The sequence below is a fragment of the Barbus barbus genome (assembly GCF_936440315.1).
Source record: "Barbus barbus genome assembly, chromosome: 28".
Lineage (NCBI taxonomy): Eukaryota > Metazoa > Chordata > Actinopteri > Cypriniformes > Cyprinidae > Barbus > Barbus barbus.
The window spans coordinates 25,950,541-25,976,121 of record NC_136756.1 but is presented as its reverse complement, the minus strand read 5'-3'; the positions used below and the strand labels follow the sequence as shown (position 1 = coordinate 25,976,121).

At 37.0% G+C, this 25,581-nt stretch overlaps 1 protein-coding gene across 2 annotated transcripts in view; it reads left to right on the top strand.

The window, feature by feature from the left end:
• plxnb3 (plexin B3) overlaps nucleotides 1-25,581 on the top strand; it is a 72,930-nt gene extending 47,349 nt beyond the window's left edge. For both annotated transcript variants that reach the window (XM_079383011.1, XM_079383010.1), the window contains exons 4-35: nucleotides 275-403; nucleotides 730-830; nucleotides 2,156-2,288; nucleotides 3,209-3,368; nucleotides 3,961-4,069; nucleotides 7,672-7,780; nucleotides 8,367-8,492; nucleotides 8,720-8,836; nucleotides 9,061-9,151; nucleotides 9,722-9,888; nucleotides 11,277-11,428; nucleotides 11,524-11,790; nucleotides 12,507-12,680; nucleotides 13,026-13,170; nucleotides 13,411-13,647; nucleotides 14,854-15,012; nucleotides 15,535-15,683; nucleotides 15,845-15,945; nucleotides 16,664-16,881; nucleotides 17,388-17,566; nucleotides 18,037-18,103; nucleotides 18,416-18,562; nucleotides 18,656-18,815; nucleotides 18,918-19,021; nucleotides 19,422-19,503; nucleotides 19,631-19,797; nucleotides 19,942-20,102; nucleotides 21,047-21,194; nucleotides 21,368-21,432; nucleotides 21,552-21,627; nucleotides 22,589-22,663; nucleotides 22,747-25,581. In XM_079383011.1, coding sequence (XP_079239137.1) covers nucleotides 275-403; nucleotides 730-830; nucleotides 2,156-2,288; nucleotides 3,209-3,368; nucleotides 3,961-4,069; nucleotides 7,672-7,780; nucleotides 8,367-8,492; nucleotides 8,720-8,836; nucleotides 9,061-9,151; nucleotides 9,722-9,888; nucleotides 11,277-11,428; nucleotides 11,524-11,790; nucleotides 12,507-12,680; nucleotides 13,026-13,170; nucleotides 13,411-13,647; nucleotides 14,854-15,012; nucleotides 15,535-15,683; nucleotides 15,845-15,945; nucleotides 16,664-16,881; nucleotides 17,388-17,566; nucleotides 18,037-18,103; nucleotides 18,416-18,562; nucleotides 18,656-18,815; nucleotides 18,918-19,021; nucleotides 19,422-19,503; nucleotides 19,631-19,797; nucleotides 19,942-20,102; nucleotides 21,047-21,194; nucleotides 21,368-21,432; nucleotides 21,552-21,627; nucleotides 22,589-22,663; nucleotides 22,747-22,851 — 4,380 coding nt within the window. In that variant the 3' untranslated portion in view covers nucleotides 22,852-25,581. The remainder of the gene's footprint in view (nucleotides 1-274; nucleotides 404-729; nucleotides 831-2,155; nucleotides 2,289-3,208; nucleotides 3,369-3,960; nucleotides 4,070-7,671; nucleotides 7,781-8,366; nucleotides 8,493-8,719; nucleotides 8,837-9,060; nucleotides 9,152-9,721; nucleotides 9,889-11,276; nucleotides 11,429-11,523; nucleotides 11,791-12,506; nucleotides 12,681-13,025; nucleotides 13,171-13,410; nucleotides 13,648-14,853; nucleotides 15,013-15,534; nucleotides 15,684-15,844; nucleotides 15,946-16,663; nucleotides 16,882-17,387; nucleotides 17,567-18,036; nucleotides 18,104-18,415; nucleotides 18,563-18,655; nucleotides 18,816-18,917; nucleotides 19,022-19,421; nucleotides 19,504-19,630; nucleotides 19,798-19,941; nucleotides 20,103-21,046; nucleotides 21,195-21,367; nucleotides 21,433-21,551; nucleotides 21,628-22,588; nucleotides 22,664-22,746) is intronic.

The window sequence follows — 25,581 nt, the reverse complement described above, 5'->3', positions numbered from 1 at the left end:
GCTTCCCTTGCCTGCAAGATGCTGAAAAACCCACCGGCCTGCTGGAGCTTTGTGGCCAACGTGTGTGTCTTTTGTATCTGCATATGTATGTGAAAGCGTTGATTAGCGATGCTTGCTTTTGTTCATGCTTTTGAATAAACCGCTAATTGTAAGTATTCAGCTTAAGAGTAGAATGTGCCCTGCAGCGTTTTTACTACAGACATGAGTGATACCTTAAATCATGTGTTTTGTTTTGGAAAGTTGTGGTTCATGTGCCTTTATTTTTTTATTGCAGGTGTTCTTGCATGCAAATGGTACCGGTACCAAATATGACACAGTGGAGGTGGATGTTGAGAGTCCCATTAACGCTGACCTGCTGTTGGACTCCACCAAACAGAACGTCTACGTATTAACTGAGAGAAAGGTACGAGAGACAAACAACTTCCTTTCAACTGCCAGCAACTGAAACAAACGACATCTGTTACATGCATGCTCTCAAAGGAGAGATTACACGTTTACTTTGACAATCATCATTTGAATGACAGATTTTTTCTCGAGATGAATGTCTGGTTTTATTTTTTGCATTGTCGAGTAATTGCCGGTGGATTTGTCTTGGCAGCCAATCAGAATCAGAGATTGTTTTCACACTGTTCGCTCATGCAAAAGTTGTGTCCTCTTGCGTTTTATCACTTTGCAATGCGAGAATGGTGCTCAGAGCCTCTGATTTGTGTGTGTGTGTGTGTGTTTCAGGTTACAAAGCTCCATGTCGTTCAGTGTGAGAAGCATTTAGACTGCCACTCCTGTCTGTCTAATAGAGATCCCTACTGTGGCTGGTGTTCGCTGGAAGGCAGGTACTTAAGCTCACCTGACTGCTGTTACGCATCACCGCCTGCTCTTTCAACACTCCCTTCCCATCAGGCTGCACCCCTCGCTTTACATAAACATTGCATTTAATCATATGGAGATCATTTACATAGATCATTTTAGATATTCATAATTTCTTCAACGACTTCTGCTTCCACAGAACAGCAGTTGTATTACCGGTTCAACTATTTTGGGTTATTTATTAACACTTTTTTTTAGGGATTATTCTGTGGAATATTATGAGTCTATAATTTAATGCTAGACTACCGTTTGGGGTTGGTAAGAAATTTATCATTTTATGTAGCAAGGTTGCATTAAATAGATTAAAAGTGATAGTAAGAATATTTATAATTTTACAAAAGAATTCGACTTCAAAATTGTTGTTTTGAACATTCAATTCTTAAAAGAATCCTGAAAAAACTGCATCAGAGTTTCCACCAAAATATTAAGCAGCACAGCTGTTTTCAACATTGATAATAATAAGGAATGTTTCTTGAGAAAACATTTGCATATTAAAATGATTTCTGAAGGATCATGTGACACTGAAGACTGGAGTAATGATGCTTCGCATAACAGGAATAAATTACATTTATTACAGAAAACGGTTGTTTTAAATTGTTTCACAGTATTACTGTTTTTATTGTATGTACTAAATGCAGCCTTGATAACAATAAGAGACCTCTTTCAAAAACATTAAAACACCTTACTGACCACAAACCTTTGAACAATGGTGTATATTTGTCTTTTTAAAGAGTCCCCATGTAGTTTTGACACTAGATTATTTTCTTTCTTTCGTTTCAGTCTGCAGGCTTCTGTTTTCCCTACAGCAAAAGTGGATTGTAACTTACACTGCAATAAGCACCAAAGTGCATCAAAGAAGTACAAAACGGCACCATAAAAGTCATCTGTGCACTATATTCCAAGTTTTTTGATAGCATATGGAAACTTTTTATGAGGAACAGATGAACAGTAACTACAAGTAATTCACAAATAATCATCCTCTCTACTGTAGCTCTCATATCTCATGAATCCTATCAATTCGGTCTGTACTTACATTGGAATATAGCGCATGAGTCATATGGGCTTACTTTGATATTTTAAAAGTGCTTTTATGTTTGTTTGTTTTTTTTAGCATACATGGCAATCCATTCTTGTTACATGAGAAACAGAATCTCAGACATTCTAACAAAATAATAGGGTCAGAACAACATAAACAACATTGTTTTTGTGTTTTCTTTTAATACGGCCTGCCTTTCATATCCGCTGTAACTTTCAGCGCAGACCCTTATCTCATTGTTTGCTTGTGTGTCAGATGCACAAGGAAGATGGACTGTGCACGGCACGTTCAGCTTCACCACTGGATCTGGAGCTACAGCCGTGACCACCAGTGTGTGTCCATAGAGAGTCTACACCCCTCCATCCAGAGCAGAGAAGAGCAGACACAGGTACAAACCCTTGTCCCAGATCACCTCCCACACTCTGCTGTCACATTATTGTCTGAGGTCTTCACTGCAGCTTATTTTAGCCAAGAGCCGCCCACTTAGACAGGAAAGGACTCCCTGACTGACATGTAACACAGTGCCTAACCGGGCATGATGTGACTAAGCAGAAAGCAATCAAAGCTATCTCTTATCAGAGTTTTTATGCTTAAAAATCCTGCAAAAAGCAACAGTTTGTCATTTTTCTGGGTTTCATAGTGAAATCTCATTGAACCAAGTCCTGCTCCTCAACTGTTTTAAACATCAGATATGCTCAGCTCATATTGTGCCTCTTCAGAGCATTTTTGCTTTTGGTGTGGATAGACAAACTACTACTTAAGAAATATTTGTTGCATCCTGACTCCTGGAAAATGCATAAAGCCAGCCTTTAAGATTAGAGCTTATCATTTTGATGGGGAAAATATAGATTGTATTGCTTCTTTGAGAATGGACCAAAATATTGATACCTCATCTTGCACCAACCTATCCAAATGTTTCTCGAATCAAATGCTCTATAGAGTGCATTTGTATCTGACTAAAAATAGTGAATAGCTAATAATGTTTAAGGTTGCACTGCCAACAAAAAGGCTCTTGGCTATGCGCTCAAAGTCTTCAACTGCACGGTAACATTCTTGTAAAGGGTTAGGAATTGTAGGTTTTCTACAGCACTGACCGGTTAGCAGCAGATCTAAGCTTATGCAACACTAGGAGACGGTTACATACAATGAAAACCTTGGTCTTAACAAGCAAAGCACAAAATCCTCACCAGCATCCAAACAAAAGTATCGACAATATCTCTTATTAGTATTCACAAGACCAACCATGGCCTTGCACATTCTTAAAATGGCCATTAAATCTGATCTGTTTTTTTCTTCTCTGCTTTCAAGGTCTCTTTCACAGTTCTACAGTTGCCGGTCTTGTCAAAGGATGAGTCTCTATCTTGCGCTTTTGGGAGTTTGGCTGCTCAGCCTGCGGTTGTCATGGAGAACAGAATCACATGTCAATCACCGGCTCCAGAGCAGCTCCCCCCGAGTCCGCCAGGCAACGGTGAGCCACGCTGACACCATCGCACTGCCAAGACGGTTTTATCCCAGCAACCAACTGTTGAGCTGAGGGGAATGAAACTCAAACCATTTCTTTTCAAAAGAACATGCTTCTGTTACACTCACAATACATTTTTTTATTCTTGGTAATCTGAAACTGGCTATCATGGTTTTATCTAACTGTACAAGCACATGCAGCGATAACTAGTTTCTTAGAATATGATTGCATGCATGTTGTGAATGTGCGATGGCATGGATTTGCAGATATTTAAAGATACTTCTGTTGGTTTTACTGATGTTGAATCTGGGTTACAGGGATTATTTTGACGTAGGGTATTAGTTTATCTCCTGTGCAACTAGAAAATGTCAATCCGTGGGGAATATGTACTAAATCTTTTAGAGATCCTGACAAAAAAAAGAGTTGTGCATCCCTCTAGCGTATACAGTAGATGTGCAGTATTTACTGCAGGGATGGTTAAATCCATGTTAAATACTAAATGCGAGTACTCACATTTCAAGGTGGAACATCTAAGTCAAACAGAGGAAGTTTTGAATATCGTTGGTTGTGTCATTTTGCTGATATTTGTTGTTTGTAGATCACGTATCTGTTCGAATGGCGCTGAAGTTTGGAGACGTGACCATCTCGCATACAAATATCACTTTTTATGACTGTAAAGCAGTCGGACGTCTCAATGCTACCTCACCGTAAGTACATATGCACACAAGTTTAAGCAGTTGAACTATGTAAACATGCTCCAACACAACAGTTCACCTTTACAGAAGCAAACCTACAAAAACATTTTGAAATCTTTAGCGCTTTGACGTAGGGCTGTGCAATTAATCAAATTCAATTATCATGCGCATCTCTTCAGTAAAGCCGGTTTTGTGATTTTAGTAGTAAATCGCCATCACCTGCTTTCAGATGGAGCGGCATTTACTATACAGAGCCGTACTTCACTGACAAGCTACACAATAGGCTTGTTTGAGATGAGCAAAATCTGCGCAGAACCGATCACCGGTGATCAGCGCGAGATGCATGCCGGTTAGAAATGTGTCCGAGTGCGGTCCGCCTAGCTCTGATGTCATGCTGACGTATGTCAAAAATCTCTCGCGAGCGCAAGGCGCACGTGTCGGATTCTGCAGTCGAGCGCAGTTGCTCTCCACCAACTGCGCTGATCAAAAGCATCATGGGAAACGACTTGCTGACGACACAGCTTAATGCTCATTGGCTGCGAATGTCATCTGATACTTTTTCCCCTTAATCCTAAGAAGTCCATTAGCTATAGCCTAATACTATTTACTTTTTCTATAGTAATTTATTAGTAATTAGGACATGTGCTTTATTAATTTACCCTTTTATTTTTATTTTCTTGGTTTGAAGTCCTGTTTGTTGTAATTTTCTCTTTATGTATTGTATGCTGGTATTAATTTTGTACATTTACATTTTTGTACAACATTATTACATTAAATTAGTCAATCCATCCTACATGCATGCATAGGCTACATCTAATGTGACGGTTTTGCAATTAGGCCTCATGTTTGTGTGTTTTTATCTGAGATCTTTATCTGGGTATGTCTTATTTCAGGAGTGCAGTAAACAAAGCCCACACATGCATGCTAATTTCTTAATTTAAAATGTGTTTTTGTTTCATATTAATTTTGAATAATAATTTGCTGTACACACTTTTCCTAATCATTAAACATGAAATTCAAATTTACATTAAGGTGTCAAACAATTGTGTAATATATTTATATGGAATATGTTTCATGTAAAAAAGGTATAGTTCACCCAAAGATTTTTTTGGGGGGGGGTAAACTGTCCCTTAAGTAGGATACACATAATTAGGTTAATCAGCTGTGCCATATCCCACTCTGAAATGTGTAACCCATAATTAGGGATAACAGTGTAAATGTAGTGCAGCATCTGTGTGCTCCTCATTTCTCATTATGGCTTTGATTATAAAAGGCATCCACAAAGTGCGATAAAGAATCTTTATCTTCCATTGCTGACGTTTGCAGTCCAACAACACAACGAGATTCAGGAAGTGTCCGGCTTGCCTGCACTTTTTTCACTCCTCCCCTCACTGCAGCCGCCTACTCTCGACTAAATTACAGGCGAGGCAAGGCGCATCTCAAACAAGCCTATTATCGCGTTCATAATCAAAGGTGATTCGTCTGAAAGCAGTCCATCTGAAAGCAGGTGATGGCAATTTACTACTAATCACGACACCGGCTTTAGGGCCTGTTTACACCTGGTCACTTCATGCGTTTTCTCTGATCGGATATCTATCTGATTTGTTCAAACGTTTCCATTTACACTTGGCCACATAAATTAGTCTTCGCAAAACGGATATAAATCCGTTCTTCAATTCACGCGCTATATGCAAATTTAACGGAGTTCACGTCAATGAAAGCAATAGATATGTGCTGCATTTTATTCATTATCAGCTAATTTCAATATCAGAGCCCGCAACAAGAGAGAATGTGGCGTCAGCACTTGAAAGATAGGTAAGTCTCACTACTTTAAATGAAGATGATTGACCGTCTGTGACTTACTTTCAGTTTCATTCGCGGCAGTTTACACGTCGGCTTGCTGAAGATACTCAGCCACTCATCCGCGGTGATGCTTGTTGCATTAGGGCTGTCATATCTGACTATAACATACCATATAGCCTATAAAACGCTCTCACACGTTTCTTTTTTTAATATTTTGGGAGGAGTAAAATTGGCATATGTGGTTTCAACAACCAGATGCATTTACACTTGTCCAGTTTCGTCTGGAATGCGGCCCAGACCACCTCCTGAAGAGGTTTGAGCGATCGGATTTATATCCGTCTCGAATGCTCTTTTACACCTGGTCATTTCACGATCGGATAGCTATCCGATCAGAAAAAATGCATGAAGTGACTGGGTGTAAACAGCCCCTTACTGACTAGATGCGCATGATAATCGAATTTGATTAATTGCACAGCCCTACTTTGATGTAATAACTTTTGCTTATTAAAGTGTTCACATATCGATGGTAATTTAATAATGTCCTGTGGAATGAGAGTGAGCAAGGAAAGCCAGTCATAACAGAGGTTACAAACAAAAGCAACCTGTTTAGATGAATCTCATACAGCCTGTAATAAAGAACTGAGTAAGTGTTTTGCTCAAGGCAAGACACCACAGGTCAGTAGGGTTAATTTAACTAATACTATCACCATACTTTCGTCAGTTGATTAATCACAGTACATTAAGACTTTTTCTTCTATTACAAGTTTTGAGATTTTGTTTAAATATGCAAATGAGGCATTATCTAATTAAGTAAGCACTAATTTGCAGAACGAAAATCTGAACATTGGATTAAGCCAGGTTCAAAATTCTTGTTTCATTTTGTTGATATATTACAGTCAAAGATCTTTACAGAGGGGATTTTGGATATCTCTCTTTATAACTCCATAAATCAGAAATTACTGTCAACAGCCAGAACACAATTTACCATATTTTTAGGAATAAAATGCTATATAAATCAAGTGAATGATCTATAAAAATCCCTTCTGTGAAAACCTTCAGAATATGGATAGGAATAAAAATGTGTGAAGTTTGGTGTATGTAAGTGCTACTGAAGTGGAAATATCTGGCTCAGTGCAGGAGGAAAAAAACTCAAACTACCTTTAAAGATATGTATTATAATTGCAATCTACAGACACAAATAGTGCAATAAAATAAACACTTAAAAGTGTATTTTGGATGTTTTCTTTCCACTAGTCTGACATAAGACTGTGAGAGTCTTATGAATGTTATGGAAGCAAAGTATCCCAAAAATTTCTAAATTGTCCAGTACCTAAAAACAAAAAACAATGCTGTTGCCTGTAGTGTCTTGCCTTTATGAAAATAAAACTGACTTTTTCTTGGAAATTAAGCAAATGAATGTAAAAAAAAAAAATCTAATTCTCATTAAAAAATAATGACATTTAAATGTAATAGTGCTTATACGTCGTGATAGTATTTGTGCTGCATTTAATTTCATGCTAATTAAAATAAAAAACATTTGTATTCAAGTCATTTGTTGTCCTTATTTTTTATGCAAAATATAATTTTTTTTTTCCTTTTCTTTTGGGGTGAAATACTTTCATGACCTGTTTAATTCTAAATGAGTCTCAGCGAGAGGACGTAAAATTAGTGAAAAGCTGCAATATGACTATGTTTGGAGCAACTGTGACTAAAATTATAAATGGACTAGAATTATATATGGCCCCATGTATTGACTGTCCTCTAATAATACACATTTTCACATTCATCTTATCATATGTGATCTGCTGCAGGTGCATGGCGTGTGTTAGCAGTATGTGGCCGTGTCATTGGTGTGTGAAGGATGAGCTCTGCACTCATGATAAGAGCTGCCCTCGTCAGCACATCATCTATAACAGCAGGGTAAGTGTTCGCCCTCTTATCTCCCCCAGGGCTTTACCCTCTCCTGACCGCTAAATGCAACCATTACAGACAGTCTTAGACAGTCAACGAGGTCACGACCTATCATAATATGTATAGTGATATTTCTTTCTCAAGGTCAAAATAAATGATTGTTATTATACTTGGAGGTCATCAGTAATTCTTTCTTCTAAAATGGGAATAAATCCAAAACATTTTCAATAGTGGGTTACGCTACCATGGTATTCTGAACCATGATTTATTTGAATGCACCATAGTATTTTCAACAGTTTAGCATAGTACTTCTTTTGTAGGGGACTATAGTTATTTTACTACAGCAAAACTATTGTATTATGCACCATATTTTTATATTTACTATGGTAAAAATAACTTATTTTTACATCATATATTTAAACAATATACATGCGTAACAACTCTCTGGTAGAAATCGTGCATTCATGTCTAAATTTGGTCTGTTCAATCACACTGCACCTTCCACAGATCATTTGCATTAAACTGAAAATTCTCTTCTTATCTGACCAATCCTTGCCCTCACTGAGATTCTCATTTTGTGTGTGGGTGTGAACAGGAGCAGTCATCGCCCCGCGGGTCTGACTCTTGCCCCTGCGTCTGGGCCCTGCAGAGCTCCCCTCTGGTTCCTGTTGGCTTTGACACCGAGCTCTCTCTGCAGGGCAAAAACTTGGACATATTTGAGGTGATGCTCATCTGCTGCTTATCATTATACCCCATCCATTGTGCCTGAGTCAATATGTTGGCCTTGACGTTTCATGGCTGTGCATTTTAAAAGGCCATTACTCCCCGGTGTTCAGGAGGGTCTGGATGAACTCATTTATGATAATGCATGTGGAATAGGGAAGGGGGTTGGAAACGGCTTGTGATTAGCGTTTGATTGTGTGACATGCCGTATGATATTTTAAACAGGATGAGAAAGATTGTGCTTGCATGCTGGTCATCGAAGGCCAGGAGCTGCGCTTGCCGGCCACGTTGAACCGCAGCAAAGAGACGGGGACACATGTGTTCAAGTGTGCCGCTCATCAGGTGATATTAATAGCATCCATTTATTCATTGCAGCATCAAATTACACCACAGCCGCTGCAGTTAATATAGACTTGTGCGTGTCACGTCTGCACTGATAATAGTTGTAATTTATGACACCAGCCAGAAAAACACAGCAATTCAAACAAGGATTTGTTAGTGGTGCCACACATAATATGTCTGCATGGCTGATTATACATTGATTTTGTGTGTGTGTGTGTGTTTAGTTTCGTTACTCAGGAAAGCAGTTTGAATATTCCGCTCCTGTATATCTGCAATGGGGGACGCAGCGTATAGACTCAGCACCACACCTCCGCTGTGAGTACCGTGACCATTTCTGCATGTTTCATTCAGTGGCAGTCCAGTGAGCATCTTCAAAAATCGTAACATTTACTCTTATTGTTATCAATGTACTTACTAATTTGCTTGACTTAAATGCATGTAAAATATATAATTTAGAAAAAATTAAATGGTGAATAAATATATATTTTGAAAAAATACATCTAAGGGATAATGTACATCCATCTGGTTGTGATCACAGAATAAACCCCCAGAGGATGATCAGGACCCCAACATAAAGCAAATATTTAATTATTTAAAATATAATAAAGTATTATTAATTATATATGGTGTATATATAAATAAATAATACTAAAATTACTGTTTTAAACACTTTTTATGCTATATGTATATAATTAGTTTCCTTTTTTTTAAAGTGTGTATGTATATGTATTTACTAGTCATTGGTTTTAAAGACAGACAGATAAACTTCCACCATTTCTAGCAAACAGTGAATCACCCACAACAACAAGTGAATCATTGAAGCAGCTAGTAACAGTTTTGTGTTGGTTGTGAGCTCACTGTGATCTGTGTGTGTCTGTGTAACAGTGCAGCTGTACAACTGCTCAGTGGGACAGTCCGACTGCAGTCAGTGTCGTGCGGTTGCGGCCAATTACGGATGTGTGTGGTGTGCCGAAGACACCCCCGGCTGTGTGTATAACCAATCCTGCACCAGTGGAACCATGCACACCTGTCCTCCTCCTCTAATTACTGAGGTACACATATGCATGGTCCAAAATTACATTGTGTGGGTGAATTGAGAAAATTTATCACCAGTCATGAAACGTATTTTGTGTTTTTTCCTTAAAGATCTAGTTTGTTGGCAAGTCAATAGAATTAATTTAGTTTAGTTTTTCTCTTGAGTATTTGTTGTAAACTGTACAGCTAATTTCTAATTTGCATAATCATAAACCTGTCAGTGTATCAGCTGTCACAAAACATCAAAGTCATGGGTTTGATTCCTAGGGAATGCGTGAATTGGTAAAGCATATACTTTTGGATAAAAGCTTCTCCCGAATGTATCAATGTCAGTGTGAAGGCAACAGCTGTCATAATAGTCACTGATCTTTTCATAAGTGTACGGTTTGTGTTGAAGGATCTAGTTTGAGTGTTTTTAGTAGCAGTCTGTGTGTGCAGCTTCAAATGCACAACCATACCTTTTGTATTTTATTTTCTCAATTTGCTTTCTTTCTTTAATTATCATTCATAGTCAACCATTTTTGAATGATTTATATTGAATGATTTAATTATTCAAATAATTGATCATTTAAATCATTTGTAATTTTATATACTGTATTTTTTATACACATGTATATAACAACATTTATTGTTTTATATATTGCATTTTTATATACACATGTGTATATAACATTTATATAACTTTTTAAATTTTATATTATTTATTATTTTCATTTCTGTTGCAGTGCTCGTTTAATCTTAAGATTTTTTTCTTTTTAGAAATAATGGAATATTTTTGTTTTTTGGGGTTTCATGGAGTAATGTGAAGCAATTTGATATAACAACACAACGATTTGTGCCAAGTCCAACAAAGGATTAAAAAAAAACATAACAGAAATCATTCATTAACCCCTGTTTATTTTTATCATATTGTTTCCTGCTTTCTACTCTTCCCTGCCAACTTGATATAAGACAGTTAATACAGTTATGTGTATCAGACAAAATGCAAGGTTAACTGGTTTTGGGTATCAGACCAAACAGATATTTTCTGGAGAGACTGGGTCTAATATCCCTGGTGTGGAGTTGCAAAACAAATTTAGGCATAGTGTCTCTTTGATTTGATTCGCTCGCATAGCTTTTGAAAGATTTAAAAGCTGTGAGGCTTAAACTATTGTTATTGCATTGCCATTTAAACCTATTATTGTTACTGAAAAATGGTCATTTCACTTACTTTGCAAACTAACCATTAGTCACATACAACGCTTGGCGGGTGCTAATTTTGGTCTTCAAACACATATTTATAAAAGAAACTCTGTGTGTTTTGTACATGTTACAATTTGTGTTAAGTTCAATGTGCCAGATTGTATTAGAAAACAGTCAATTAAATGTTAAAGAGTCATTTTCTCAAACTTTTATCTGTGGGCAGGTCGAGCCGCTGACTGGGCCACTGGAGGGCGGCATCCTGCTGACTATCCAGGGATCGAATCTGGGCCAGAGCTTCCAGGACATCGAGGCAGGAGTGACAGTGGCAGGGGTGACCTGCACACCTCTGCCCGAGGCCTATCGCATTTCCACCAGGTACAACTGCTCTGTTAAATTGACTGTTTTAGTGCACCAAATAAGATAAGTTAGCATCAGATTTCATGTGTGCATATTTCTGGTTTTGTTTTCAGCATTGTGTGTGAGCTCCAGGCCAGCCCAAATGTCACAGCCGGACCGGTCGTCATCACTGTCAGAGGTTCAGAGAAAGGAGAGTCCCAGCAGACGTTCTCATATCAGAATCCACAGCTGAGCAGGATTGTGCCAGAAAAAGGGCCTTTAGCTGGCGGCACGATGCTAACGGTCCACGGGTCGCAGCTCCTGACGGGACAACGAACAGAACAAAGGAGTGACCAAATCACTGGCCTGCAGGCCTTCTTGGGCTCAAAGCCCTGTCGCATGTAAGCGTCAATAGAAAACTGCAGTGTTGACGTAATTCTATAGGCCAACCCAGAAGTTAGCATCACCTTGGTTCCCTTGACAAAAACCCAATTGGATTTTGAATTATTGTAGAAAATGTTTTTTTACATGTTTTGTAAATCATGGTTATCTTTACAAATTAACACAACTTTTGAATTTTGAAGCCTAAATACAATTGGCAGACGTAAAAATGCTAAAGACAAACCACACTGTTTTTGAAACATTTTTCCTGAAAATTTGAGTTTTTAGCAAGAGTGCAATTATAAACACAAAGCAGTAAAAGTGGACTGGTGAGTAGATGAGTTACCTGTTCAGTGTTATGACTCTTAATGTCCTCAACAAACTTTGCAATTACAATTACCCACTTGTTAGCAACTGCCCTTTTCAAGAAAGTTAAAGCTATAAAAAAACACAAGTGTGGTATAATAGATGTATTTTATGTTGTAGAATAAAACAAAAAAATATCTTGAGTTTGTGTTCACCACAGACTTCTTTCAGGCATTTAACTAAAAGCCTATTCCAAAATCCATTGACTTTGACGATGGAACCGGAAGTGCTAAAATGTTAACAAATTTATGGGGTTTGGCCGACAAAAATGTCATCCTTGCTGCACTTGATATCATCTGTTTATTGACAGAAAATGTGAATGCAATTCACTGAAAAGTCTAAGTTTTCTTATTATTTTTTTTTCTATTAGCAATGAAGTGAGTGACACACGGCTGATTTGTCGCACCAGTCACTCCAACCAAACTGGAAGAGTGCCAGTGAAAGTAGTGTTTGGAAAAGCAGAGAGGATTTTGGATACTGTTCTTTTCAGCTATATGGAAGACCCAGTGATTACTGATGTTACACCTACGGAGAGTTTCTACGGGTATGTGCGCTCAAGTCTCAGTTCACTTAAAAATGACAATTCTGTCATCATTTACTCACCATAATGTTGTTCCATCCCTGTATGAGTTTCTTTATTTGAGCACAAAAGAAGATATTTTGAAAAATGTTGGTAACCAAACAGTTACTGGTAGCCATTGACTTCTATAATATGAAAAAATACTATGTAAGTCAATGGCTACCATCAACTGTTTGGTTACCAACATTTTTCAAATCATCATCTTTTGTGTTCAACAGAAGAAAGAAACTCGTACAAATGTAAATTGTTATCTCATCTATTATCTACATCATGAGATCATGTTCCTCTAATATTTCCATTGAAATTTAGGGGTGGCCGTCTTATAAACGTGACCGGCCAAAACCTGAATGTCGTTCAGCAGCCGAAGATGTCAGTCTCTTATGAGCCTAGAGAGAGATCAGAAGTCAGAAGTCGTCGACACACCCACGTTCCTGTCAGGAATCCCTTAGTTTTGGTAAAACAGTCAGAAAACTCATTTCACATTTTTTGACCAATTTTACATATCAAACACAGAATTGGTTTTCAAAATGAATGCAAACAGGACTTATACATTTGATTCATTCTCACAGGTTCAAATATTTATTCAGAGCCGGTTTAATCATTTACTTGACTAAATTTGAACTTGTTCACACTCCACGCACGTGAAAGGAAATGTTCTCAGTGCAGTAGTGCATATGTTTCTTTCTTTCTTCAGACTCAGGAGTTGTGCACCAACGTGACCTCGGAGAGGATGATTTGCAAGAGCCCAGCGGTGGAGCCGAAATCCAGGATAGTGCGAGTGTGGTTCGAGATGGACAATGTGCACATCGACTTTCCCACCATCAAGAAAAAGCCGTTCACGTACCACCCGAATCCAGACTTATTCCAGCTCAACAGTGAGTCGCGAGGAACACCCATCCGATTCAAACCTGGAGGAGTCCTTGCAGTAGAGGTGCTTGCATTTGTGTAATTCTGTTTTGTTGATTGTCCACCAGTGGAATTTTAGTATTATTTTTATACATATATACATGCTACAGCATAGCATCGAAATATTTTGCTTGATGACAATGTATCAAGCGTGGATGGCAAGTATCAATATTTTATTATATAAATGTTCATAGAAATAGAAATTCACACAAACAGCATATAGGTTGAATGAGTAAATTAATCCAAACAGATGAAATTTTCTGTTAGGCTGTAAATCAGTGCAAGTGAATCAGTGCTACCGCGTCTCTTTCTAAATATGACGTGCAAATGGCATCACATCACTGCAAGTGAGCTGCATGCTTCAATGCAAGACTTTCGCTCACATGTACAGCAAATGAAGCTGTCTATAATGCCCTTGCACTGTTGATATAATGTAGTCATGTTGATAGCAATGTAGTCTATTCCTGTTATACTCTCTACAATTGGGATGATGTACCATTGCAAAAAAAGAAACTACAGTCTGTATAAACAAAAATTATTTAATAAGAACAGTTCCTATAATAAAAGAACAACCTGTTGGCACCGATATCCTTGTGGTTAGTGCGCCGACATATAGCGCTGTTGTGCTCACCGCGACCCGAGTTCAAATCCCGTCTCCTTTGCTGATCCCACTCCCCTCTCTTTTCCCAATGCTTTCCTGTCATCTCTCTACTGTCCTGTCCATTAAAGGCATAAAAAGGCCGAAAATATAACTTAAAAAAAGAACAACAAAACCTAAGAAAAAAGTACAGAAACTTAGTTTCTGTACCAGTTAGTTGCGCTATATATTTTTTATATTAAACTAAATGGCACCTAACTGAAACACGCATATACTGTACATCTCTGGCTATCAACTCTTCATTAGATGACAGTTCCATTTGTTTGACTATTAAATATTTCAATTTTTTTTTTTTTGATATTTATTTATTTCCAGTTAGTAATTTCAGTGTTTATTTAAAGAATAAACTTATTTCAGTTAAGCTGCCAAGGCAACATTTCTAAATTTAGTTTTTCATCTAATATTTTTTTGTATTATATTTTATTATATTAATATATGTTATATTTTATTTTATTGCAGCTGTATTTCAGTTTAGTAAATATTTTTATAGTTTTAGTTCCACTTAAAGTCCACTTGTGCACCAAAAACAGAGGTTGGTTGCTGTGACTGAGGATGTGTGTTTTGTGTCTGAAGGGTAAGGGACTGACACTGGCTATGAGCCGAGAGGAAGTTGTGGCCCGGCTAGGGGACAAAGAGTGTGACGTCAAGACTCTGGATAACACACACCTGTACTGCGAACCTCCTGAGGAACAGCCTCTCACCCTGGACGACAGTGACTTACCTAGACTGACGGTCAGTCTTAATCCAGTGTCATCTTTAGTTGTTACATGGCACGTTTTTTTTTTTTTTTTTTTTATAACTAAAAGGGATTTTCCAAGGATTTCAAATAAATGATTCAGTATTAGAGCCATATTCCCTTAAAGTAACATGAAAATAATTATTATAAAATAATTAAATAATTTTAATATTGTGCATCCCTAACTCCTTCCATGAAGCATTGCAAATAACATGTGAAAATAATGACTTTTAAATAAATTAAAATCGCATTGGCTTATGTCCTCTTCAGAGGAATTTATCATCTCTTAAACAGCCTCAGAGCTCATGGTAGGTCCGTCTTGAATGGTTTATGCTAAAATCATTTTCTCTGCGGTGAAAATTAGGTTTTTACTACCGACTGTGGCCTGGAAACCGTCTCTTTAAAAAGATGTAATTTATTGCTTCGTGCTGTGTTGTATCACACCTTCTTAGAATTGTGAGTGTCTTCATTTTGCGATCACATGCTAACATCTATGTGTGTGTGTGTCTCTCACTCAGGTGTTAATGGGAAGCCTGGCGTTTGACTTGGGTCCAGTGCAGTATGACAATGATTTACACTCCCAGGTGCCTCTGGCAGCTCAGATTGGCCTGGCAGCGGGGGCCGCAGTGGTCGTTCTCATCGTGCTGGTTATCATTCTCATGTACAGGTAGAGTGAATTCAAACAGTAGATTCCTCACCCTTCTGGGCTTGTCGTCATGACGATGAGCCGTGAACTCACATCTAGCACTCAGAGAGAATTCTAATGGTATCCATTTGTGGAGGGTAGTGCTCTAACCCTGTGTTTGCTCTCGCTGTCTGTTTGTAAAGGCGGAAGAGTAAACAAGCTCTGAGAGACTATAAAAAGGTTCTGGTGCAGCTGGAGACTCTGGAGATTAATGTTGGAGACCAGTGCAGGAAAGAGTTCACTGGTATGGCAACATTTTGTTCATGCATACAGTTTGTCTTAACTATAATATACCATGATAAACAGTAGTTATAATGTCTGTGTGTGTGTATATATATATATATATATATATATATGTATGTGTATGTTAGTTATAATGTCTGTGTATATGTGTGTGTGTGTGTGTGTGTATACATGTGTGTTTGTGTGTGTGCTGAACTTCTTAGCTGGTAAAACATCTATGTGTTGAATCACCCAATAATAAAATGTGACATTCTGTAGTTTTGTCTCATATTCATATTTTAATCATATTTGCTAATGTCTTGACTCCACAGTCAACAGAGCAATTTTGTCTTTACTGTTCCAATACTTATGGAGGGCACTGTTTATATGTGTGTGTATATGTATATGTGTGTGTGTATATGTATACACACACACACATTATTATATTTATTTTATCATATATATAAAAATAAATGTAATAATTATATGATAATTATAAAATAGATAACTAATAATAAATTAATTAAAATTGTCTAATAATATTAAAATATTTTAGAATATTAAAAAAACAGTCATTTCTGTCTATCTATCATCTATCTATGATATAATATAATAGAATAAAAGAAAATGACAGCTTGCACTAATGACATGCACTTTTTATTCATGCAAATTGAGAGACACTTTTCGATTAACAATATCCATCACATGCACCATTAAACTGACTTCTTCCCGCCCTCCAGATCTGATGACAGAGATGATGGATTTGAGCAGTGACGTTGGTGGTCCTGGCATCCCCTTTCTGGATTACCGCACATACGCAGAGCGTGTTTTCTTCCCCGGCCAGAAGGGTGCGCCGCTGAGTCAGAATCTGGATTTGCCTGATTCTCGCAGACAGACGGTGGAGCAGGGCCTGGGTCAGCTCAACAACCTGCTCAACAACAGACTCTTCCTTATACGGGTCAGTGAAGAGCCTTGTTTTCGCTGTCAGTTGGGCACTAGCTTCATGTAGAGGAAAAGTGTAATTACTGTGTTTATGCCGCTGGCGTATTCAGCACGTCAGTGGCTGTTTTTGGAGCTGTTATTTCACCTCAAAGAGTAAACAAAAGATGAAAAAGAAAGCAAATGTAATATTCATTTTGCACTGAGTGCAGCTGGATGCCTGTTTAGCAGTGAGTTTTTTTTTTATTATTATCCTTTTTGGAGAAATCTCAGTCGCTATCTTCTTTCTTCATGCTTTATCTGCATTTAAACTGCCAAACTGTCAGGCAGCAGCGCAGAAACTTCAGCATTTTAAGTATTTATCCATCATCGCAGTCTAAGGCTTTGTAGATGTTTTACACCTGCTGTGTTTTGAAAGCTCAAGCTGTTTGATTGAAATTGGTCAAACTGGTGTGCTCTTGTAGTGGATTTTAGACAACATCTAATGGCACCAATGCAGGTAAACTCTCCTCTGGGTTTCTGTAGTTCATTCATACTCTGGAGGTGCAGCAGAGTTTCTCGCAGAGGGACAGAGGTTATGTCGCGTCTCTTCTCACGATGGCCCTTCATGATAAGCTGGAATACTTCACGGATGTCATGAAGACCCTGCTGGGGGATTTAGTGCAGCAATATGTGGCCAAAAACCCCAAACTCATGCTGCGCAGGTATTTTACATTCAATTTTTACTTATTTGGCATACATTTATTATTGTTATTTTATCCCAAAACAACCTAATTCAAGCACTTGTATAGACATATATACAGACATATATTTTTGACTCTTTAACTTTCTAGTTTACCACAAAGCAGGTGGTAGTTCAGAAATATGATTTAATTATGCTGTATTGTAACTTTGTGTAGTTTTCAAGAGCACAGTATTCAATAATGTTCAATAAGTGATGATAAGCAGACTAATAAGAAACTCCTAGCTTATGAAAATGAATTGCTTCTATTGATGTTTTACTTGGGGTCTCAAAGACGCCAGACAGAAATAATGTAACAAGGTTCTAACTCATCTGAAATAAATACATTTCAAATGAGTGCATCATGTGTTTGTGTAAAAAACAAGCAGCTGTCTGATCTGATTATAGTAAATCTAATCTGAAGTCATATTCCACACATGTCGTCATCTGTAGGACAGAGACTGTTGTGGAGAAGATGCTGACCAACTGGATGTCCATCTGTCTCTACTCTTTTCTTAAGGTATCAGAGCATGTGATGACTTCAATTCTATGCTTTTGCTTTGACCAATAGTGAATAACGAGAATAAATCAGTGTTTGTATTTATAGATTTAAGTTATTATTATTATATTTTTCATAATAAACATATTTTAATTAAATTGTTTTAATTAAATAATTAAAATATATTACTTCTTGGAAAAACAATCATGTATTTTATTATTTGCGAGATATATTTTAATAATATAATTATTATTATTTTCTTAAAAATATTTTAATTAAATAACAATCTAAAAATGATTAAATATTTATTTATCTTTGCTGTATTTTCACCAGGAGGTTGCTGGTGAGCCTCTCTACAAGTTGTACAGGGCTATTAAATACCAGGTAGATAAAGGACCAGTGGATGTAGTGACGGGAAAAGCCAAACGCACTCTCAACGACAGCCACCTGCTCAGAGAGGACATTGACTACTGCTCAGTGGTGCGTCTCTGTAATACTTCCATCTCAATGCTATCAAAACACAACTCCTAAATGAATAAATCTAACAAGACAGAGTGTTTGTTTCTCTCTCAGACTCTGACTGTGCTGGTGAAGAGCGGTGTCGAGGTCCAGCCCTGTCCTGTTAAAGTTCTGGACTCTGACACCATCACTCAGGTTAAAGACAAAATCCTGGACCAGATTTATAAAGGAGCACCATACTCCCAAAGACCAGCCGCAGACTCACTGGACCTTGGTACGGTTTTGCTAGATATATCTAGACTAGTCACAACTACATTAATTTTAAAGAAAACAGTTTTTTGTTAAAGCTTTGTTTTTTTATATTGTTTTCCTTCAGAGTGGCGATCGGGCCAGGCGGGTCACCTGACTCTTTCTGATGACGATGTCACCGCCATCGTTCAGGGTCGCTGGAAACGGATCAACACTTTACAGCACTACAAGGTACAGCTGGACATTTACTATGTCTACAATTTTGCATGCAATTTCATTCAGATTGATTGGTTGACTGATGGGTTGGTTAGTTGATTTGTGGGTTTGATTAGTAGATTGACTGGTTGGTTGGTTGGTTGATTGATTGCATGGTTAGTTGGTTAGCTGATTTTGGGAGTTGATTGGTTGATTTGATGGATTTATGGTTTTGTTGATTTTATGAATTTATTGTTTGATTGATTTTTGTGAGTTGATTAGTTGGTTGATTTTATGAAATTATTTTTTGGTTCATTTTGTGAATCTATTCGTTTTGTGAGTCAGTAGATTGATTTTGTGAGTCGGTTGGTTAGTTGATTCATTGACTGTTTGGTTGATTGATTTAGCTCTAATTCTCTCTCTTTTCTCTGATCAGGTGCCTGATGGGGCCACTGTGGCTCTCATCCCTCGTTCCCAGAGTTCTCTTGCAGTAAATCAGTTCTATCAGACTGGAGAGAGTAAGTTTAATACTTTTTGCTCTATCAAAAGTAAATGCCCATCATTTTTACACTCTATTCACTTCATTACTAACCATTAAAAAGCAAAAAAATATCAATTTCTCCTTGATATCTGGTCTTGCTGTAGAAACTCCCATGCTGGAGGGAGAGGAGGAGGAAGGTCTTCGCCTATGGCATCTGGTGAAGCCGAGCGAGGACCCCGAGATCCCCAAACACAGGAAGAGCAGCATGAGAGAGAGGGAGCGGGCAAAAGCCATTCCTGAGATCTACCTTACACGACTGCTTTCTATGAAGGTACGTGAGATGTCATCTTTAATACAGCACACGCCGCATCAAAACAAATCCTGCCGTTTCTCATGTTTGTTTGAGATTTGTCTTCTGCTGCTGACTGTCAGTGTGATTGAAAGCTGCTCTGTGTTTACAAATGTGTATCTTCAGGGCACTCTGCAGAAGTTTGTAGATGATGTCTTTGTAGCCATACTGAGTACGAAACGGCCTCCACCCATCGCTGTCAGATTCTTCTTTGACTTCCTGGACGACATGGCAGAAAAACACGGGATTGACGACCCAGAGACCGTTCACATATGGAAAACAAACAGGTCAGTGCTGTTTCCCACATATCTTAGTTCTGAAAAACTTTTTAATGAAGCATTTTAATTAAGTTTTACAAGGTTATTAGAACATTTTAAGTGAATTGCTTTTTGTGCTGTATTTCTGTATTTTTTTTATATTGTATATTTTTAAATGCCTGATAAAATGACAGAAATTCATTGGTCATTAACAGTACAAATAACAGTACAAATGCAAACTAAAATATTTAATTTGTTAATTATTGCTTTTGTAGAATAAACCATTCTCGCGAAACATATTGATGTCTGATTTGTGTGAATTATTCCTTTTGAATAATTTATTTTCAGTGAATCAAAGCGGTTCAGAAATTGGTCTGAATTATTCATTACCAAATTTGTCTACATTTGAATGATTTTTAAAGTTTCACATATTTGCAAATGTCATGAAACAGTCATGACAATATTTCCTTATCCTAGTTATTGCTCTTGTGTAAAACTTACTAAGCTAGCAACTCATTCTTCTGAGTTATTTTTCCCTAATCAATTGGTTGAACTTGTTCACTCTTCATTACTCAGTCAGTCTGAATTTCAATGCATTAAATGTTTGAAAACCATAAATAATAATAAGATAATAAAATAAGGAAATCTGTGAAATGTGCAAATGTCTATAGTGAATGTATACTTTTATACATCTTTCAATTTTGTAATATTACTATGACTAGTCATTGCTTTTGTGTAAAAAGTGAGCAAATACATTTTTTCCTCCAATCAATTGGTCAAACTGGTTCAGAAATTGGTCTGAAAGATTCATTAGTGAATCATTCTGAATTTGAATTGATTTTTAGAAATCCTTACTTGGTAATTGCTAATGATTGGAAAGTTCATGGAAATTCATTGGGCAGAAAGTGTGAGTTTCTCTGTTCATTAAATTGAATGTTCATTTAAATGCACTTTTGTCTTTCCTCCGCCCACAGTTTACCTTTGCGTTTCTGGGTCAACATCTTGAAGAATCCTCAGTTTGTCTTTGATGTGCAAGTGACGGATAGCGTGGATGCCGTCCTCTCCGTTATCGCACAGACCTTCATTGATTCCTGCACTACATCTGAGCACAAAGTGGGCCGGGTCAGTACAGCAATTAACCTCTTGACCTCTCTAGCTGTGACCTCATTATGGTGAGAGTGTGCATGTAGAGCAAGAAGATGAACAAGGGCAGGAAAGGGAGAAAAGGAAATAAGAAAAATCTGAAAGATGCTGTAGCAGTGAAAGAGCTCATTGTCGTGTGTCTTGTCCTTCAGGATTCTCCAGTGAATAAGCTGTTGTATGCCCGCGAAATCCCACGGTACAAGCAGCTGGTAGAGAGGTGAGAAAATCTGAACCTTATATAGCAGCGCAGCCTTTTGCAAACACATCTATTAGCACTGAAATGGATAGTGGAGGTTCATGATATTCAGTGCTATAAGGCTTCTTCCTCTCCTGCAGGTACTACAGTGATATTCATAACGCCGTGTCTGGCTGTTACCAGGAAATGAATTCAACCCTCACAGAGCTGTCAGGGGTGAGACTGAATTTATTCTATTCGAAATGAAATTCTAACTGTGATTTTACGTTTTAACACACAGCAGGGCCCAAAAGTATTAACTACATTGAGATTCTGGGATTGAATGTCTAGTTCAAGGGTCAACGACTTGACACTCCTTCATTGTCTTATTAATTTATTCAAACATACATTTGCAATTCACACATGCGGCGACTTGATTAGCCCTCATCACGAGTGTTTTTCATTTCTGAAATAGAATAATTTTTTTTATTTATTTATTTATTGATCAGTTTATAAAATGTGGTGTGTAACGTTTTTAATTTGAATTGTAAATTATTAAAAATTATTTAATTAGTAGTACATGATTTTTGTAAAAAAAAAAAAAAAACATGGGACAATTTTTTAATTATTAATTATAAAATTTTAAAAAAGAATTAACGAAAAGTACATGATATTAAAGTCCTGTGGCGTGTTTTTTTTTTTAATTAATCATTTTAAAATATTTTAAATATATATTTTTAATAAATAATTAATTGTATTTGTTAAAAAGTAATTGTGTCGGGGTTTCCAAATAATGTTAAAGGTAATAATTTGTAAAATGTGTATATTTTTTATTTTTATATTTCAAAAAATGTCATGTGGTATGACAACTGGTTGAATTAATAATTGCAAAGTATAAAAAACATTTTTTTTAATTCATAAATCATATTAGTGTAAAAAACACCATGTCAATGTTATATGACAATTAAAATGAATAATTGTCAAGAATTAAGCATATTTTTGGAATTGATAATTCATGATATTTATAAAATATTAAAAAACGTCTTCCCTTGAAAAATATATTTACTTTTGTACATGTATGTAAGGTATAAGGAAAATATGCAGGTTTTGCATTTTTATTAAGGTTTTCCTTTTCCTTTTCTTTGTCATGGACACTTAAACCTTCTATTTTAAGATTCTGATGACTGTCTGTTTTTAGAGCTTTGCATCCGAGATGAACAGTTTGGTGGCGTTACATGAGCTGTACAAGTATATCAACAAATACTACGATCAGGTCAGTATGGGATTGATATAAGCAGCTTATGATGTTTGTGCTAGAGCAAATTAAAATACTCCTTTATATTGTGTTGTATGCAGATTATCATGTCTCTGGAAGAAGACGCTGCGGGTCAGAAGATGCAGCTGGCGTATCGGCTTCAGCAGGTCGCCGCCCTGGTGGAGAATAAAGTCACTGACCTTTAGGCTTAGACCTTTCACCTTGTCGTCTAAGCTCATGTGATCGGCTGATGAAATGCAACCACTACGCCAAACACTCATGATCATTTTCTTCCGATAAAACCTTAATGAGAATTTTATTGGAGAAGGATTGCTTTTCAGACTGAGGCTCTGAATGATTATTGGAGTATTGACTGATGGGAAGTGTGTTTGTGTGTGTGTGTGTGTGTGTGTGCATGGTTAATTGTGATGTGTTTGTCTGAAAGGCTCTGCTGTATATATGAAGTTTACCTAATTCAAATTCTGACACTAGACTATTTTAATGATACTACACTACTGAAGCAGCTCTCACATATTGTGATGTGCTGAGACACATTTTATACCATTTCTTTTTCCATTCAAGTGATCACATCCACTGTATGGCGTTTCATGAACTGATTCAACGAAACTGTACAGTCATGTCAGCACTGCGGACAAATCCTACATTTACTTTTTACTTCTACTGTACATGGAGTATTTCGTTCCAGGTTTAGAAATGTTCTACTCCTCCACAATCAAAGCCCAAACTCATAGACTGTCCTTGGCTGTGTGGTGTTAACCTTTTATACTAACATTTCTACATTAGTATTGCAGATCAAAACAAGTATTAAGCTTTTACAGGGACTGTAGAGTAAGTCTATGCACACAAGTGCCATAAGTTATAAGTGCACAATATTTGTGTGCACGTTATTGTGTAGCTTTAGGTGTGCATGCAAAAAAAGACAAAATGTCACAGTTTTCAGGTTTTCCGCTGTTGATAGTTTCTCAAATATCTGTAATTTAGTTGTTAAATGTGATCATCTGAATTTGATAAGCTGATTAACTACTTCCTGATAGATCCCTATAAAATATGGGTCTGGGTCACATTTCAGTCCCAAATCAACAGATAAAAAAATTAAGAAATTATATTTTGCACAATATAACTTCAACTAATATATCATTGTTTGTTTCTTTTCCCAGTAATAGGTTTTTGAATTGCTTCTTAAATCTTTGTAATGCACAACATCTTTCAATTCAAATTTAATTTTTGATTCAAAACCTGCCAGATCTTTGTGAGATTCACCCACACTTACAGTAAATGGCATTGATTTCCTAATGCCTGCTTTGTATTTAATTGCAAAAGTGAGACCAATTCAAGATTCAATCTCAAGCGTTTTGAGACTCAAATGGAATCGCAATGCAGCTGGGTTGGCCAGTCTCTTGGGAGGTATTGACACAAAACTGGGACAGTTTGGGTCATTGGATTTGGAGTTGGCAAATGGAGAATAGCATCTTTATTCGCTTGGTCCCAATGATTAGAAAAACACCAGTCGGATTGAAAGTTGTGTACATCAGACACTGAATAGAAACTAACTTATATTGTAAATAATGCTTATTTATACATGACCGCCAATGTGCCTTCTTTGTTACTTTTTATAATGTCTACCGATTTAAGTAAACATGCTTGACATTACTTGCCAAATGGAGGAAAAGATGAACTGCGGCACAACTGTTGCCCGTTGTGAAGATCATACAGGGCTTTTAGGCTCTGGACTGCAGCGCGTCTCAGGATTATAGCCAGCGATCTCAATGGATTCGGTATAAATCCATGTGTAGCTCAATCATTCCTAGTTTGCCCCACCAGCTCATTTCCTGGAGCGATTGTTGTCACAGGTGAAGATGGTGTAAATTAAATTGTATTTTTTACTTTTTAGCTTCTCAAAACGGTCATGATTTGTTTTTCGCCTGAAGCACTTTGGGTTTATATTTTGGCTCACCCACAATGTCTCATTTTTTTGTAGTTTGATTATGAAGCTGACGTCATGTGCTTTAACACAATCCCTTTTTTGTATAGAACTTAAAATAATGAATTCGATGCTATCTGGACATCTCAAATGCATTTTTGAAGGCTTCCCTGTTCCTGCATTCATTTATGTGATTTTGAGCTATTACGCTTCATCATACTAATGTATGCACAGAGTTGTGTTTTTAAAATGGGAAACATATTAGTTTGCTCATCCTGTGTATGTTTATTAGCCTGTTGTTGAATGTGTTTGGCCTCTTGGTGTATTTTTTTGATTATTATAGGCTGATGCATGCTTGAGATTTGATTGGATTTTCTGATTGGGGTGCTTTATGAGAGGTTCTGCGTTATGAGTGCATGACTCTCATAAGAACACAGAAGAAAGCGTGTGTGTATGCATGAGAGTTTGTAAGTAATTGTAGCGCTTCGTACATGACGGTGAGGTTTTTTGGAGAATCTCCTGTTATGTACAGTTTTCTCTAAGAGAATCCTGCGAAACCTTCTTTTTGTACAGTCTTGCGATTTTCCTGTTTTGCCAGTTGTGTGGAATATGGCTTTGTATCTTTGCAGAAAAACAATTCAGACCATTGTTTAGAGAATTCTTGGTGTATATGGAGCCCTTGCCCGGCACCGAGTTTTACACAACTTTTATACAAGGGTAAAAAAAATATAATATATGGTAATTTTCTAATGAAGTTGGGGTTAAAAAAGAACTTAAACCCAGTCTAAAGACTTTACTCTTTTGTATTTGTATTGTGTATAGTTTGCTAACAATTGTGTATATGTGCCTGTACATATTGTGAAGAGGACTTGTTCTTTTTTTGTTTTTCAACAGACTTACTCTCTCCATTCAGGAGAAATTGGGAGCCAAAATGTTGAAATGAGTGAAATGGAAATTTGTATCTGGAAAAAATAAAGCTATAATTTTAACAATG